This window comes from Dunckerocampus dactyliophorus, chromosome 3, assembly GCF_027744805.1.
Source record: "Dunckerocampus dactyliophorus isolate RoL2022-P2 chromosome 3, RoL_Ddac_1.1, whole genome shotgun sequence".
In the NCBI taxonomy this organism is placed as follows: Eukaryota; Metazoa; Chordata; class Actinopteri; order Syngnathiformes; family Syngnathidae; genus Dunckerocampus; species Dunckerocampus dactyliophorus.
This window is the reverse complement of record NC_072821.1, coordinates 205,001-220,982: the sequence shown is the minus strand read 5'-3', so window position 1 is coordinate 220,982 and position 15,982 is coordinate 205,001. Positions and strand designations below refer to the sequence as shown.

Below are 15,982 nucleotides of genomic sequence, written 5' to 3'. Positions count from 1 at the left end.
ACAGGCTAAGAAAAAGACATAAAAGATACAATAAGACAAAAGTCAAACGTGACTTCTACGACATTTACAAATATTGTTGTTTTTTTACCTGCAAGTTTCTTCTTCCCGAAAAGAATCCAAAATAAAGAAGATTTTTCCTTGGAAGATTTGGAACTTTGCTTTCTTTCTGCGCGAACAGGCAAAACACGCACGCGTCCGTGGCAGTCAGATTGCAGAGAAGTGTGTGCGTGTGTGTGTGCGTGTGTGTGAGCGTGACGTGCAGAGAGCGGATACCTCCGAGGTGGGAGGGGGCATCGTAGGCCGGTGTGTGTGTGCGTGTGTGCGTGCGTGTGTGTGTGTGTGACACTGATGATGGATGCGCCAATGGAGAGACGGACAGATGCTTGGGCGGATCTAACGGCGCGCACTGCTGCAGCCGCGCACAGTGTCGGTGAGATCTGCCGGGAAAACATCGTCCATCGTGCACGGAGGCTCGTGTCTCGGTGCGCGGGCAGACACGAGCTGGTTCCCGCAGCTTCCGGCTGGAGATGGAGGAACACGCGGAGAGCATCGGGAGCTGAAGATGAACTTTCCTGGCTGAAAAGTGGAATATTTGCAAGAGAAGAAGAAGTTTGATCCACATCAAGAAAAGACCAAGACAAGATTTGAAAAAGTGTCCCCGGCGTCCCTCCTCCTCCTCCTCTTCCTCATGTACATGATTACAACAAGGGAGACCCAATCAAGCACGGATCTCATCGATCCACGCGCGTGCACGCCTCTTCATCAGGACTTGTTTGCTTGAAGAGGCTGGCTGGCTTCTTGCCACTCACGTGCGTGTGAGTCTCACTCAAGTAAGTGCGCGTGCGTGTGTGTGTTGGGGGGCATCTCAACAGAGGTCCAAGTGTCTTCTCGCCTTTTTTGCTTGTCTTTTCTTCTGCACTTTTGAGTGACGGCGTCGTCTGATTGTTCCCCAAGCGCCTGTTGCAGCCTGCCGGGGAAGGAAGGACATCGCCGGGAAGGTTTAAGCTCTGCGCACCGAGGAGGCGACGCGCAGCCCCGCCGAGACACCGCAGCCAGCCGGGAAGGGAGAAAGGAAGGAAGCAAGCGAGCGAGCGAGGAAGTCAGGCAGGCAGGCGTCTCATCCTCGCCGTTCTCCGGTACACGCTCCATCCATGCGGGAGTCCTGAACGAGCGTCGAGGAGACGTGACGCCGAGCAGGAAGCCTCGGATCCGCGGTGCTGCAGAGGAAGAGTCTGCCCGCCCGCAGGAGCTGACATGCCGCGGAGGAAGCAGCAAGCGCCGCGGCGCGCCTCCGGTACGCATCCGACCCACTTTTTACTCCTTTCACACACACCAATACTTCATGTTCTACTTCCCATTTTACACTCGACCTCTAATACCAATACTTCATGTTCTACTTCCCATTTTACACTCTACCTCTAATACCAATACTTCATTATATACTTCTCATTTTACACTCTACCTCTAATACCAGTACTTCATGTTTTACTTCCAATTTTACACTCTCCCTCTAATACCAGTACTTCATGTTTTACTTCTTCCTTTACACTCCTATACCACTACTTTGTTTTTTACTTCTTTAACACGGTTCATCCTGTAGCACTACTTCATTATTGACTTGATTACTTTTATGGAGTGTAAAGAGCATGCTAAAGTTCATCTTATTAAAAATACTATGCATGACACTATGCATGACATATACACTCACATATACAGTCATATCATAAAGCACAAGTATTGTAAAGAAGTTTTATTGTGTTAGAAAGGAATGGAAATGATGAGAATGTTTACGTTCAGAGATTGTTGCTTTCCTAAAAGCGTGACTTAAATGTCTTAGCAGTGAGCCGATGGTGTGGGAGGATTTGTGGTGCTCGCAGGTGTGAGGTGTGATGTCAAGGTCACAGGTCATAGGTGAAGGTTGAGCAGCATGAGGTCTTCCATCTCGTCTGGGTGCTAACTGCTTGCTTTGGGGGTGTTGAAGGATGAAGGAGCGCTGCTTCAGCGGGGTTGTCCCATGATCAACTTTTATTCCAAATATGCTTTTATTGTTTCTTTTATGGATTGTGTGGAATATTCCACAGTAGTTTGGATTCTCCTACTCCAGTTTGGGAGGAAAGTTTTTTTTCTACAATAGAATGAAGAAAATATATTAAATCTGTTTTAAAGCGCAGCCATGTTGCCAAGCCCACGGCATCATGACCATCCCGCCTGTGCCGTCACAGACATAACATATATAAAGACGTTATGTATATACATTATGTATATACACTGTATACAAACTGTAGCTGCTAACACCTTAGACTGTTGAGGACGCTAACTAACATGAACTAAATAAACTTACTGTCTTTTTGCTGCATTAAATGTTTTTGGTCTTCGTCATACATCTTTGCAGCGTACTGTAGTATTCTTTCTCCTGTCTTAATTACGGCATGCATATTTTCTTCTTTGCAGTTACTTAGTAAAAATAAGCATGTGATGAAAAGAGCGTCCAGGTGGTGTTGCAAACCTTGTCTTGCTTGTTAGCATGTCCAGCTTAGCTGCATGCATGCGTCTCGATAGTATCTTGTATTTTTTAAATGTCAAAGCCAGATGTTTCTCACACACACACACACACACACACACACACACACACACACACACACACACACACGCATACACACACACCAGGTCAGGTGCTTTCATGTCCCTCCCCCTTTGCCCTCAGCGCTCAGACCCCACCCTTGATCAGACCTTATTTTAGGAGACAAAAAGCTCAGCTCTGGCTAAAAATATATTTTACCTAAAAATTAATTCATGTAAAAATCCATCAATCCATTTTGTGTCACGCTTGTCCTCACGTGGGCCGCAGGTATGCTGTAAAGATCACGTAAAGATCTGCTTCATGGACAAATGTGCATGTCATGTAAAACACGACAATAGATGTCATTTAAAATGATGCAAGGCAACTAAGAGATCACTGCAGTTGTTCTAGTTTATGTTCTATTCTAGTTATTACAGTTAGAAGATTACAAAAGGAAATACGGTGGTGTTCTAATGAAGCATCATCATGTGTTAGGAAACTTCAATAACATGTCCCTTCTTTTTGCTTCTTGCCTTCCATCTATTCGACTTCATTAAAAATAATGAATACATGACTTGTAATATTTTGCATGAGGCTCCTCCCCCTTTCATTTAACGTGCATAAAATTGTAATATCCAAAACGCACACACACACGCACGCACACACACACGCACGCACGCACACACACACACACACACACACACACACACACACGTAATTACATATGTGCAGTGGTGCATGTACACAAGGCATGCTGCAGTGACTTTACACTACACATAAACAAGCATGCAACACATGCACACACACACACACACACACACACACACACACACACACACACACGCACACATGCAGTGTGTATAGCAAATGTAAGTATCAGAGTAATGGTGAGGCGGAACACTGCTTTGCTCCGTCAGAGAGACTTTGTTTCATATTTGATTTAATTGTCTGCCCTCTGACAGCCTCATTCATCAGTGGTCCTAATGGTCAATCACTCACACACACACACGCACACACACACACACACACACACACACACACACACACACACACGCAGACAGAGAGAGAGAGAGAGTGTTTTAGGAACAGATGGATGGATGATTTTCCTTTCTTATTTACCTGGAATGAACATTTAGTTTTTGTTTGTTTGTCCAAACTCTAAAGGAGGAGTTCACTTTTAGCATTTTACACACACACACACACACACACACACACACAGCTGCAAGTCATAAGGTCGGCAGGAAGCTCACGGCACAGTGAGCGACGACAAGTTGATTGCGCGGCGGTGATGGGCGGGAGTCACGGGAGGATGGCGAGTGATTGTCCCTGATTGCACTTTTGCTATCCTGGTCTCGGCCGTGATGGGCCGCAGTCAACCATCACGTTGCGTAAATGCAGATGGGCTGGAAAATCAGACTGGAGGTGGGACACTTTGTAGCTGAAGCTACACCACCACAAAAGGGAAGGGGCTCCTGGTCGCTGTCGTGGCTTTCGTGGATCCGCAAACGTGTACGCGTTGTGTAGCAGCTTTTTCAACTCAAGTACACGACGAGGAAAAAAAAAGCACAGGTCACAGCTGCCCCACTCATTTTAAACGCCGTTTGTGTTTGTTTCTTTCCATGATTACATCGTCTTCACTGCTCCTCGTCAATGAAGACAACTAATCAAAAAGTAAATACTCCTAAAAAAGATGAATACATCGTGTCCACACCAGTACGAACATTCTATCAGCTTTTATTTGTATTCTTGTACGCCTCTGGCCTCTCACACACGCCAGCTGGGATCGTTGTCCTTACGAAGAAACACTCAGCCAAAACTATATTTTATATTTATATATTTATATTTTTATATTACGAAGAAACACTCAGCCAAAACTATATTTTATATTTATATATTTATATTTTTATATTACGAAGAAACACTCAGCCAAAACTATATTTTATATTTATATATTTATATTTTTATATTACGAAGAAACACTCAGCCAAAACTGCAGCTTCAGTGTTTGTGTGTGAACGACTCAAACAAAGACTTGAACTTATTGACTTGTTGATGTTGTTCATTGTAAACGTGCACAGACGAGTCAAAAACATTCATCATGTTTCCTGCATGGCTCTCTCGAAGCAAGCGCTGTGTATATCTACATTGTATACATCTACAGTAATGTACACATCACTACATTGTATATATCTACATTGTATACATCTAATGTACTCGCCACTACATTGTATATATCTACATTATATACATGTAATGTACATATCATTACATTGCATAGATATTTAATATATGTCAATATAAATGTATAAATAGTGTATATCTTGCTGAGGAGATTTGTTACGATGCAGCAGGAAGTCCATGATGGTTGCCTTTTCAGACTTGTGATTGGCCAAAGTGAGCATGACAGCTGGTGTTCTGATGTGTTCCACGGGTGTGGATGGAGATGTTTTCAGCACCTGAGTGGGGGAAGTGGGTGTTTTTTAAGCTATCCGTGTCGGTGTGGACATAGCCTTGATTTCAGGTGTACCTGTGTAGTACCTGTGTAGTACTCTTGTGTGTGAACGGCAAGGAGCAGCAGTGGCAGAACTCAAGCAGAAGAAGAATTCTGACCAATGGTGAGATTCGATCATCCCATACGTCCTCGCTTCTCTCTTCACATCTTAACTCCTCCACCATGTGGCAGTCAAGGAAAGCCCTCAGAGCGATGCCAAGGTTGTGTTTGCAGGTCAACGTCTCCGTGAAAGAGTGAAGCGCATAACTAAGAGTGTAGACTAGGGCTGTCCTATCTAGTCATTGAGCATGAAGTGATGAAGCCTGCTCAGATGAGAGGCCAAACGTCTTCCAAGACAAGCTGAAGAGTCCAGTTGGCATCCTGAGAACACAATTACCTTCTTGAATGACGCTGGCCCAACAAAAAAAGATCATTTAGACGTCATTTAGTCAAACTGGAGACATCTTTTCAAATGTCCCAAATAGTTGGTGCCATGAAAATACATCGAAAGTGGTTTTCAGTCTGGTGTAAACAACCTCTGAGAGGAAGGAGGCCATGATTACTATCTCTATCCTTGTGCCACCCATAAAGGTGATGTCAATAGCAGAACGTTCTCGAAATGAGGTTGATCGGGGTCTTTTGCAGAACAATTCCAAATATTTTCCGCAGGTTGTCAGGTCGGCTCCCACCTCCAGGGTGACACGAGAAGAAGAAGAAGAAGCTTCATCATTAGCGTGCTCCTAATGAGCCGCCCCTGATGGATCTGTGACGGGTGTAACGATTGGAGATGACAAGCTCACGCGCTGTCACGCTCGCCAATTAGCTCGGCGTCCTCGCTGGATGTAATCTACTTGATCCTACGCCGTCCTAGTTTGCCCCGCTTAGCCCACCGTCGCAGGTGCGCCATCGCTGGCAGAGAAGCTCATTTTCTTTGTAATTGTTTTGCATGGAGGTGAGTGGAATGCTGCGCCTCCTCATTAGCATCCTGCACGTTTCCTGTGGCGGCCATGTTTATTTTGGCAGGAGAGGACAATGGCCGAGCTCCTTTCTGCGTGTTTAAAGCCTCGCCACAGCAAACAGATCATTGTTTGTTTGAACACCGTGCACTTTTATCCTCACGTGCACCATCTATTGTTTGAAACGAAGCAGCAGGGTGTGTGTGTGTGTGTGTGTGTGTGTGTGCATGTGAAGGTGCATGTTGGTGCCTGAGGCAGACTGATGACGTCGGTCATTATTAGCCACTTTCTTTGCGAGGGAGGCTTCTTCTTCTTCTTCTCTCCTTTTACCTTCTTGCTGATTTTGCAGGTGCTTCTACGGCGTCCAAACGAGCTAATTGATGTAAATATTAGCATCAAGACAGATCTGCTTCTGTCTAACACGGGATGGATAGCAGCAGGGGAGGCAAAGCAGCTGATTTCTGTGTGTGTGTGTGTGCGTGTGCGTGTGTGTGTGTTAAAGCGTAGCGACAGATTAATCACACTGGATGCGTGTTAACGTTGCAACTCTGATCTGAGTGAAGATGCAGTGGCCCATTTAAAGCCACGTGCACACGCACACACACACATGCACTACATGGAGTGCTAGGAGTACATCAGGTCTCTCCAGCGTGCGCTACACTCCACATTAGCGCTGAGAATATGGTGTTTAACGTGTCAGCATCCACCCAATGCAATGGATCTAATGAACACGTAAACATAATGAAGCTAATTAACCTTGTTTCAAGCAGCTCGGGATAATTATTGTCTTAATTAAGACACTGCCTTCAAAAACTCCACCTTTTTTTGGACTTTTAACAAGCTCCTGCGCGTATGCTCCCCCAATTAGCTATGATGTCATTAGAAGCCACGCTGGTGTCATTAATGATCTTTGCTGATGATAATCAACACTTTCTTATTTAGGTGATCAGCTTGTCATCCAGCAGGACACAAAGCGTAAGAACAGGATTCGCTTTCCTTCTCACGCCTTCCCTTCCGACCTTCTTTCATGTACAACATCATTGTTACTTCTGATGCCTTTTATGGACACTTCATTAGGCACAAAGAGTTGGGTCAACTCGAGATGCACCACATCTTTTTTTCAAACTGATGTCCAATACTGATAACTTTTTGCTTCCTAAGACCGATATGCTACCAATAGCTGCTAACTTTTGTTCTTTCAATTGAAGTGTCGTTTGTGCACACGTGGAGGTAAGGAGGACTGGAACAAAGTAGGATTTGGTTGATTAGTCCCAATGAAATATGATGACATTATCACTATACTACCACATCACTACTACCAGGAGAACCAGAGTATAGAGGGGGAGGAGACTCCTGCTGTGCCCAGCAAGGTGCACTGTATTCGGGCACATGCTGCGAGCAGCCGGCGTGACCAAACCTTTTGCAGTTTTCAAACGTCATGGTGCTGATGTTTTTTTCCCCTCATCACGGAGCATTTGGTACAACTAGCATGCAAAATGCCCATGAACGTGTTTGCTTACAAGGGAGCTCAGGGGAAGCTAGGACAGGTCGGCCACAGGCAGGAGAAAAAAGGAGCGCTTGATTTGCTCACTCGCACAGTACGTGTAATCTCGCCTCATTGGAGCGTTTTTTTTTAATTATCGCTTAGCGGAGTTATTTTGAATGCTATTGAATGTATCGGTATGACGTCATAATCGACCCGATAATTATAGGTATGATATTTACCGTGCACCCTTACTATCAAACATGATAACAATAATAATGGTTTAACAACGTGATTATGACTGTACTTGTACGACTGTGTCCTACTTGGGTGTTTGCTGTGTTCCAGTGTTTCCTGGTCTTCCATACATTTCATCAACAATCGAAAACAAAACAGGTACTGTCTGCTGCAATCAAACCAAACCCCAGCCAGGTTGTTCTCATATCTTTGGTCATGTTAATGTATCTGCGCTTATGAAAGTGACAGTAATAACTAAGCAGCATCGCGTTTCATTTCATTCTTGTATTTAGTGTTTTTTTACTGTACTATCATAAGAATAATAACTAGTATGTTGTATTTAACTTGTAGTACACGTGGTATAGGAAGGAGGTGCTTGGTAACCTGAGGACCACCTGAGGACCACCCACCTGTATGTTGATGAGCATTTATTAGCTTGTATGTTAGTAACCGTGCTGAAGATGTCAACTTTTCTTCAGCTGTGAAAATATATTTTAATGTTCATGAGGGTTCCATTCCTAGCCCAACAACAAATTAATTGTTACAACCATAAAAATGTCCTCCCTCTCCAAAAGCTCCTGCTACCGAGACAGTTTCAACATTTGCAATAACAGTGAGTGGAGTCAGGTGCTAGCGCTACAACCACGCCTACGTGTGCCACGGGCTCACCCCCACCTCACTCTGAAGCGGCTAACGGTGGAACACGGCTCCCCTGCGACCCGCTGGGTGGTCCCGGCTCGCTGTCAGAGAATACGTGTGTTTGTCCACATAATCACAATGCTTGCTTGTGCCAATTCCGCTACTTACCATCCAACGTTAGCCCGGCTTCACCTGGCTTCATGTTTTTATGTTCCTGTTTTATCTAATTATCTTTTTATTTGTGCTTTTATGTCGTTGATATATGTTCACTTGTGCGTCTCACAGCAATTATGGTGCCTTCAAGAACCGCCAAACATCTCAGCGCTTGAGGACAAACATGATCATAAAGCATGAAGACATGAACAGTGGCGCGTGTATGCTGGGCATCCTTACCCGTACGATTGATCTTAAGGAGAATGGGATGGCCTTTTTTATCCAAATGTGTGAATTTGCAGGGAGAGTTTTTATTGGTAGATGTGTCTGATGGGATACATTGTGCTGGTCTTCATTGGTTTCCTATTTCTCTGTCAAACTATGAAGGTGTGCAGCTCAAGGTAGCTGAAACAGGTTTGATTCTTGTGCTGTAAGCTGAGTGAGAGTGTGATTGGCTCTGGACGGGCCCGCTGCCACCCCAGCCTTTATGAGGGAAGTACAATCTTCCATGGGGGAGAGATCGGAAAAAAGGAAGATGAGCAGGGCGTATCGAGGAGGAAGTACAATCAGACAACCCTCCCCCCCATTGATTGTCCCATCATTATGTTGACAGCTGCCAATTAGAGACGTTATTGGCGCCATGATGCTGACAATCCCCGCCCACTTTGGCCTTCGGCTGCATCTCCTGCTGTCAATATCTGACGCATCAGCATTTATTGCTTCAGCATGACACACACTCCCTCCCCCTTCCCTTCCCAAAGATTGTTTAGTGCCGGAAGAGGACTTCTCTGTCATTAGATCTTTATTTGGTCATCTGAAATATTCTTTTTCTCTTCACATTTGCACTCAACATTTGTGCTGCATGCATGCGAGTGGACACGCCGCTGCTTTAACCTTCTTATGTGCACGTTCTTATGTGCACGTTCTGTGTCATGCAAGTGGAACAAGAATTCCAGCAGTGCTGCCTTCACGTCACTTCCTGTCTTCTTCTTCTTCTTCACACTTTATGTTCCACCATCCTGATGTGAGACATGAGCACACATGTCTTTCTGTGCGTTCTAAAGACATAAAAACAGGTAAAAGGAGCAGGTAATGAATGCACGTAATGGGACGCACCTATTCCGCCTATGAAAACACCTCCAAAAAGCTCCAGCAAGGTTTTTAGTGGTTTCCATCCATGCTGTGAGCGTGTAGTAGCAGCTACATTCATTATAACATGTCATACTTGTAATATTTCGGGAACTTCCTTCCTGGGTGCATTGATTTCACATAGCAACATAGAAAGGAACGCTACACCTCGCATCAAAAACACAGCTCCAATATGTAGCGTTACCTGTGGCTAGTGGCCTGAGGCATTGTGTGTGAGTGTGTGGTAAAGCTAATCGCTAGCCGGCTAGTAGCTAGCCGCTGTGGTGTGGCGAGGTGTCACTACACCAGTAACGTAGTTCTTGGGCGTAACAACGTTAATAAGAACAATAACAATGTGGTCAATGGAGCCTCGTTGGTGGAATAGGTGCGTCCCATTATGCATTCTTAGCTGCCTCTTTTTATCCGTTTTATATCTTTAGAAGGACGTCTGTTCATGTCTCACATAAGGATTGTGGATGATGGACTAAATTCCCAAAGAAGTGCACTTTTCCTTTCTGTTAATGCTGGCGTGTCGTGTTGCAGGTTGAATTCCAGCTTTCACATTTTGCTTGGATTCTGAATCATAGCGTGTTTGTTGTTGCCTTTCAGCTCTGATTGGCTGAGGAGAACCCAGGCATGACGCAGGTGTGCTTTTGATGATATCAAACCAACATTTACCCTCAGTGGGGGTGGGGCATTGTGTAACAGCTGCACACTGGCATTGCTCTGTTAGCCTTTCTCATGGTGAGACTGGCAGCCATCACTCTATATAGTGCATGTGTGTGTGTGTGTGTGTGTGTGTGTGTGTGTGTGTGTGTGTGTGTGTGCACGTGATGAAAGGCAGGGGACCGGCTGAGGCCAGCGTAATCAGAGGCCGCCTGAGCTGACATCCTTCTCAGGCTGACAGCGGCTTCCTCTTCTCATCACACACAAACACACACACACTGAAGTGGCCAGTGGTTGCTTTATGCTCCTCCTCCTCCTTCCATGTTTCATGCTGTGATCATTTTCAGATGCACTCTGCATCCTAACAACACAAACAGGAAGTGGTGTGCTCTGGGTGGGCGTGGCCACGTGTGTGGGCTCTCAGGAGGAGGCAGGTGAGGAAGAAGAGGCCGATGGCGAGGAAGCGCTGTGCGGTGAAAGCCTGTCACTAATGAATGTTTGTGTGTCGGCGCTGAGTAATGTTTTTGATCTTTATGCCTGATAAGCGCATAGCTAATGAGATTTCAAAGCTGGTGCAGACGGGAGGCGCTGCTCCCCGCAATTATTGACAGATGCCTTTTCTCCGCCACTGGCTGCCGCGCCATAAATCCTTCCTCAGTAATGAGCTTGAGAAGTGCCACCCTGCCAGTGAGCTAATGAAACTGAGCAGGGGGAGGTGTGTGTGCATGTGCGTGTGTGCGTGTGCACGTGTGTGTGCGTACATCACACTCCTTTGACACATTTCCCCTTTAAATGCTCACTGCAGATGTTAGCTTGTATGCTAGCAACAAGGGAAGTCGGTCACATGAAGAAAAAGCCAAGTATCCAGTCAGCAGTATTACTACAAGTAGTGTGGTATGATTGATTCATCAGTCGACGCCAACGGTTCTTATCCATGCAGTCTTCATGGTGGACCGCCACAGATAGAATTGGCCCGCTGATGAACATACTATGATGGGACACTCTCCAATTGGTGAGTCAGGGACATTAGCTCCCTCAATACTCAATACTCACCATCTTGGCTACGTAGTGGAAGGGGATGGGCTGCCAAAGCTGTATACTTTTTGAAGTGTCCCGTACAAATGAGATGATAAGCATGCTTGTTCACGAATGTAGTTAGCCATGCTGTGGCTAATAAACGTGTTAGCCACTCTGTTGCTAATGATGCTGCTGACCATGCTAAGCTAACGTGTCTTCAAGTGTTTGAATGGAAAGTTTATTGATCCTAGCTTGTCATTGGCTGTGTAGTAAGTGGAAGTGATGATGCGTCAGCGGAGACGTTTGGCTAACATGGTAGGTCACAGCATCCGTGTTAGCAAACCATGTGGGCTTGCCTTCTAGAAAGCTTCCTTCCTTCCGTCCGTCCATCAGTGGAGCTCATCTCACACATTCGCACGTGTCATTCATCACACCGCAGCACGTGCACGTGCGTGTGTGCGTGTGTCCTGGGGAGGGAAGGTGGGATTGCAACGTTGGCAGAAGAGGAGAAGTAGTAGTGATGTTGTAGTTGTAGTAGTGATAATACTCCAAATGAACACACTGGCCACTATATTAGGTACACCATCTCAGCTTTACAAAGGTGATGATCGGCACTGTCTGATACGTCTGTGCCAGTCTGGAAGGAAAGCGTATTTGAATGCAGCCCTCATGCTTATTTTATTTACTGCATAAACTTCTGTTGTTCTTCATTTCCTCCCTTCGTGCTGACACCCCCCCCCCCCTCCCCCCCACACCTGCACACGCACTCACACGCATGCATGGTGGTAGCTTGGATTACAGCTGCGTAGCCATGCAGTCTAAATAATACGATGGTGATGAATGGCAGACCACATTCATATCCATCAACAGGCTGGGTTTTGTGAGGAGCATCCATCTTGGCTAAGACCTCCTTTTGTCAATGTGGGAAAATGAGGAGATGCTTGCCTGGTGGGAGGGAGGGTGTGTGCTTTGTGTGTTTTGTGTGTTGTGTGTGTGTGATATCCAGCGTATGAGTGCAGAAGAAGCCAATCGGATGCTGAAGACCAGGGGAAACATAGAAAATATACTTCTACATTTGTAATATTTTTACAAAATTAACTATAAATATGTAATATTCATAAATATGAGTATTTATGTACATTATACGTGTACAGTGTATCAGGCGTTGACACGATCTATCTCTATAAAACATATGTATATATATATATATATATGCAAATATATATATATACTGTATACATATGTCTAACCGCTAAACTTTGAAACTACTATACTAAATACTAGTGATTAGTGTTTCACAGATAATCAAAGTAGTTGATTGAATAAATCAGATAATTCCTCAATAGTTGTGTACTTGTACTGAGTAGTATGTCAAATAGTGTTCATTATACGCACACACACCTCATGTATTACGTCCAGTTAGCATTTGCTATCAAACATGACGCGTATACTAGAAATGAAAATGATTCTGTAAAAGACGTCATATTAAAAAGCTTTCAGTACATTTTCCAATTCATCGTGAAATAATAGTTGAACAAACACAAAGTGTAGAAAACACACATTTCTATAGTGGAGTTTATGACGCCAGGCAAAGCCACCAAACTACAAGTCAACACATAACTAACTAGTTGTGTGCACTCGTCCCTCGCTACATCGCGGTACACCTTTCGTGGCCTCGCTTTTTCACAGATTTTTTTTGTGCAATTTTGCAGTGTGACTATGAACTCTGCATGTTTGCAAGTTTTCTCCTTGACAAAACCCACAATGTTGATGAAACATTCTGCACCCAAAAGGCAGAGGAAGATGCTAACCATGACAAACAGTTACACAGCTGTAGGGCGCCATTATGGAATGAAGGAATCTTTGGTTCATCACATCAAGGAGGAGGAAAATAGCATGTAAGTTATAACAAGGATTCAAAAACGCTCCAGCGGAGCGGCGCCAGGACAAAAAGGAGTGAAATACTCGCGAGTCACTATTCATCATTTCTTATGTGTCCAACCTCGTAGGTTGATTATTCAAATTCAAAGGAAGGTTTGAACTTTGAGAGTGTTTAAACTGTCTGAGAAAAGTGTATAAAGTGAATGGTGGGGGCTTTTACAACCTAAAAACATCATTGCAAACAAATAAAGCTGACTGCTTTACGGGTATCACTTATTGCGGGTTATTTTTGTAACCTAACCCCCACGATAACGGAGGGAGCCCTGTATAGACGTCATACCTCTCATTTAGTTTATACGTAATCACAGTAATCAAGATGAAAGTTGTATCTGTGTGTGTCGTTGCAAATGTCAGTTCATCACTTCATCTTAGCCGTGGGGGAGCACCAGCGAATCAGGAGGGGAGCTTAATGTCAGCTGACTGATGTCATATGACATCTACAAAGTGCCGTCTCTGCAATTGACCCAAACTACCTTGGCAATGGACCGGTAGCTCGCGGTGGACGTATGGGCGCCCCTGGTCCAGTCCAAGCATGTTTGGACTGAGAGAGAAGGTTAGCATGCAGGAAGTAGTATCTTAACGATTTGAAAGGTTGGTCATTCAGCACCATCCCTTCCATCAGGACCTCACAGATGGTTTAGGCCCTCACGTCGTCTCTGCCAAACTGCAAACGGCACGGCGATAGGAGCAAGTCATCGTGATGGCGTGACTTTGCCCTCCTTGCAGATTGTTTGCGGAGCATTTGGTGCAACTAGCGTGCAAAAGAAAGACTGAAGAAATGTCGCTCCATGGACGCCTTGTTTGCTTGCACACATGACAGGCAGGAGAAAAGGAGCGCTTGATTTGCTCATAACCCACTACAGCACAGTACGAGTCATCTTGCCTCATTGGAGCATTTTTTTAAAATGGATCAGTTCTTGGGGCTTTGTTGAATGTTATATGATGACATCATTCCTCGTGTGGACCCACCATTACTGGTCCGATGTTTATGGTGTTTATGTCTTTATGCTTCACTCATAGCGTGTTTCCCTCAAGCAATGAGTTTTGCACTTTGCTTGTCGGTCCTTGAACGCAACATAGTTGCTGTGAGACGCAAAAGTGAAAGTTGTAACTTCTACGACGTGGCTCCTCTTACATTAGCTTCATTACATACATTTGATACTTGCAATGCTTCATACGTGTGTGAGGCTTTGTCATCTGAACACTAACACTTTTATTGCAAATGTTAATCCCAAAGGAAGGTTTGGAAGGGGAGGAGTGAGCTCTGTGTCAAAAAGAAACAGTTTTATGAACGTGTCAATTACTCAGTTACTTTTCCACCATTTGCTGGCCGTCCCAGAACCTAACCCCCACGAAAAGCAGAAATGTTCTGTAATCTGTTCCAGCGTCAAACTGTCATCATACATGTGCTTCCTTCTACAGACTAACATACCCACTGCTTCACCTCATCTTCACGTGTAGGACAGCTGTGTACACATCTTAAAGCTTTAAGATGGCCAGAGTTTGACCCTGGAACAGATTATTTGGATGGTGTTCTTCTTCTGTAGATACATTCATGCTTGGAAATCTCAGCAGCTACACCCCAACCAAACACCCCCCCCACGGTTGGTGCAGGCAGATGTGGTGATTTATTGTGGCCATCCATCTCTCGCCCTCATCCATCACGCGGTTGCTAGGTGACCATGGCAGCAGCTGTTTGCTTTTGACTCGGACAGAGGGGCCGTCAGTCAAGCAGCGGCAGGTGAAAAGCGTCTCCAGCCGCTGCCCGTCGTCGTCATGCCGAATAATTAATCAAAGGCGGAAAAAGATAATTAAAAAGATATCATCCCGTAGCTGCCTGCTTGGGCTTTGGGCGAGTGAGAGAGAGTGAGAGAGAGCTCTCACACTCCACCTGATATGTTGATGAGCGCCCACGTCGCCTGTGCCAGCACTGAGACGAGCGCCAGGGAGAGTGAGAGCTGATAACAGAGGCTCTCTTCTTCCGCTAACGAATTAGGAAGAGACAAGCTGCAAGCAGATGACAGAGGCCGACTGCTGGTCACATGATCAAACATGGCCGCTTCCAGGTTTTTGTAGAGCACTCGAACATGAAGGAAGAGTCCAACAATACTCACTCTTGGTGCATTCACCTGCCCCCATCTCATCCTGCCTCCACTCTTCCACACCAAACCCCTCCAAACACGTCCTGCTGTGTGCCCTGGGAAGGCAGAAGTTCTTCAAAGTGTTCCCACTCAGTCTTTTCAGATCAGCAATGAAGATTCAGGGACAGGAAGGATTCCACCAACCTCTCTCGCTCTCCCTCAGTCATATGGAGTGGATGGCTGCACGTTAGCTGCACATTAGCTGCACGTTAGCTGCACGTTAGCAATTCAGCAATGGCAGCCGCACACATTCACAGATTCTACCGCATACATCTAGGGGGTCCGAAGTGTGGCTCGGGGGCCATTCGCAGCCCACAGACATTGTTTAATGATATATTCTGACCTTCTGGTTATGGTTTAATTTATATCAAGCATGCATACAGTTTACACTGAATGCTTCGTGTTCCATTCTGCAGTAATTATACAAAAACTAAGTCAAAATATTAAGAGAAAAAAGTTGCAATCTAACAAGAAAAAGTGTTTGTGTAGGCAGACTTTATGATGGCATGCTGGTACAACATGTACGCTGTATTTGACTAAAAGGCCATTTGTGTTTTTGTCTCAAGGTGA

The 15,982-nt window shown here is 45.1% G+C and overlaps 1 protein-coding gene across 2 annotated transcripts in view; it reads left to right on the top strand.

Annotated features, from left to right (window-relative positions):
* The first annotated feature begins 376 nt into the window (after window positions 1-376).
* Window positions 377-15,982, top strand: part of tshz3b (teashirt zinc finger homeobox 3b) — a 31,319-nt gene continuing 15,713 nt past the window's right edge. Inside the window, exons 1-2 of one of the 2 annotated variants that reach the window (XM_054770198.1) lie at window positions 377-830; window positions 955-1,294. In XM_054770198.1, coding sequence (XP_054626173.1) covers window positions 1,255-1,294 — 40 coding nt within the window. In that variant the 5' untranslated portion in view covers window positions 377-830; window positions 955-1,254. The remainder of the gene's footprint in view (window positions 831-954; window positions 1,295-15,982) is intronic. The other variant, XM_054770200.1, reaches the window with a different exon arrangement.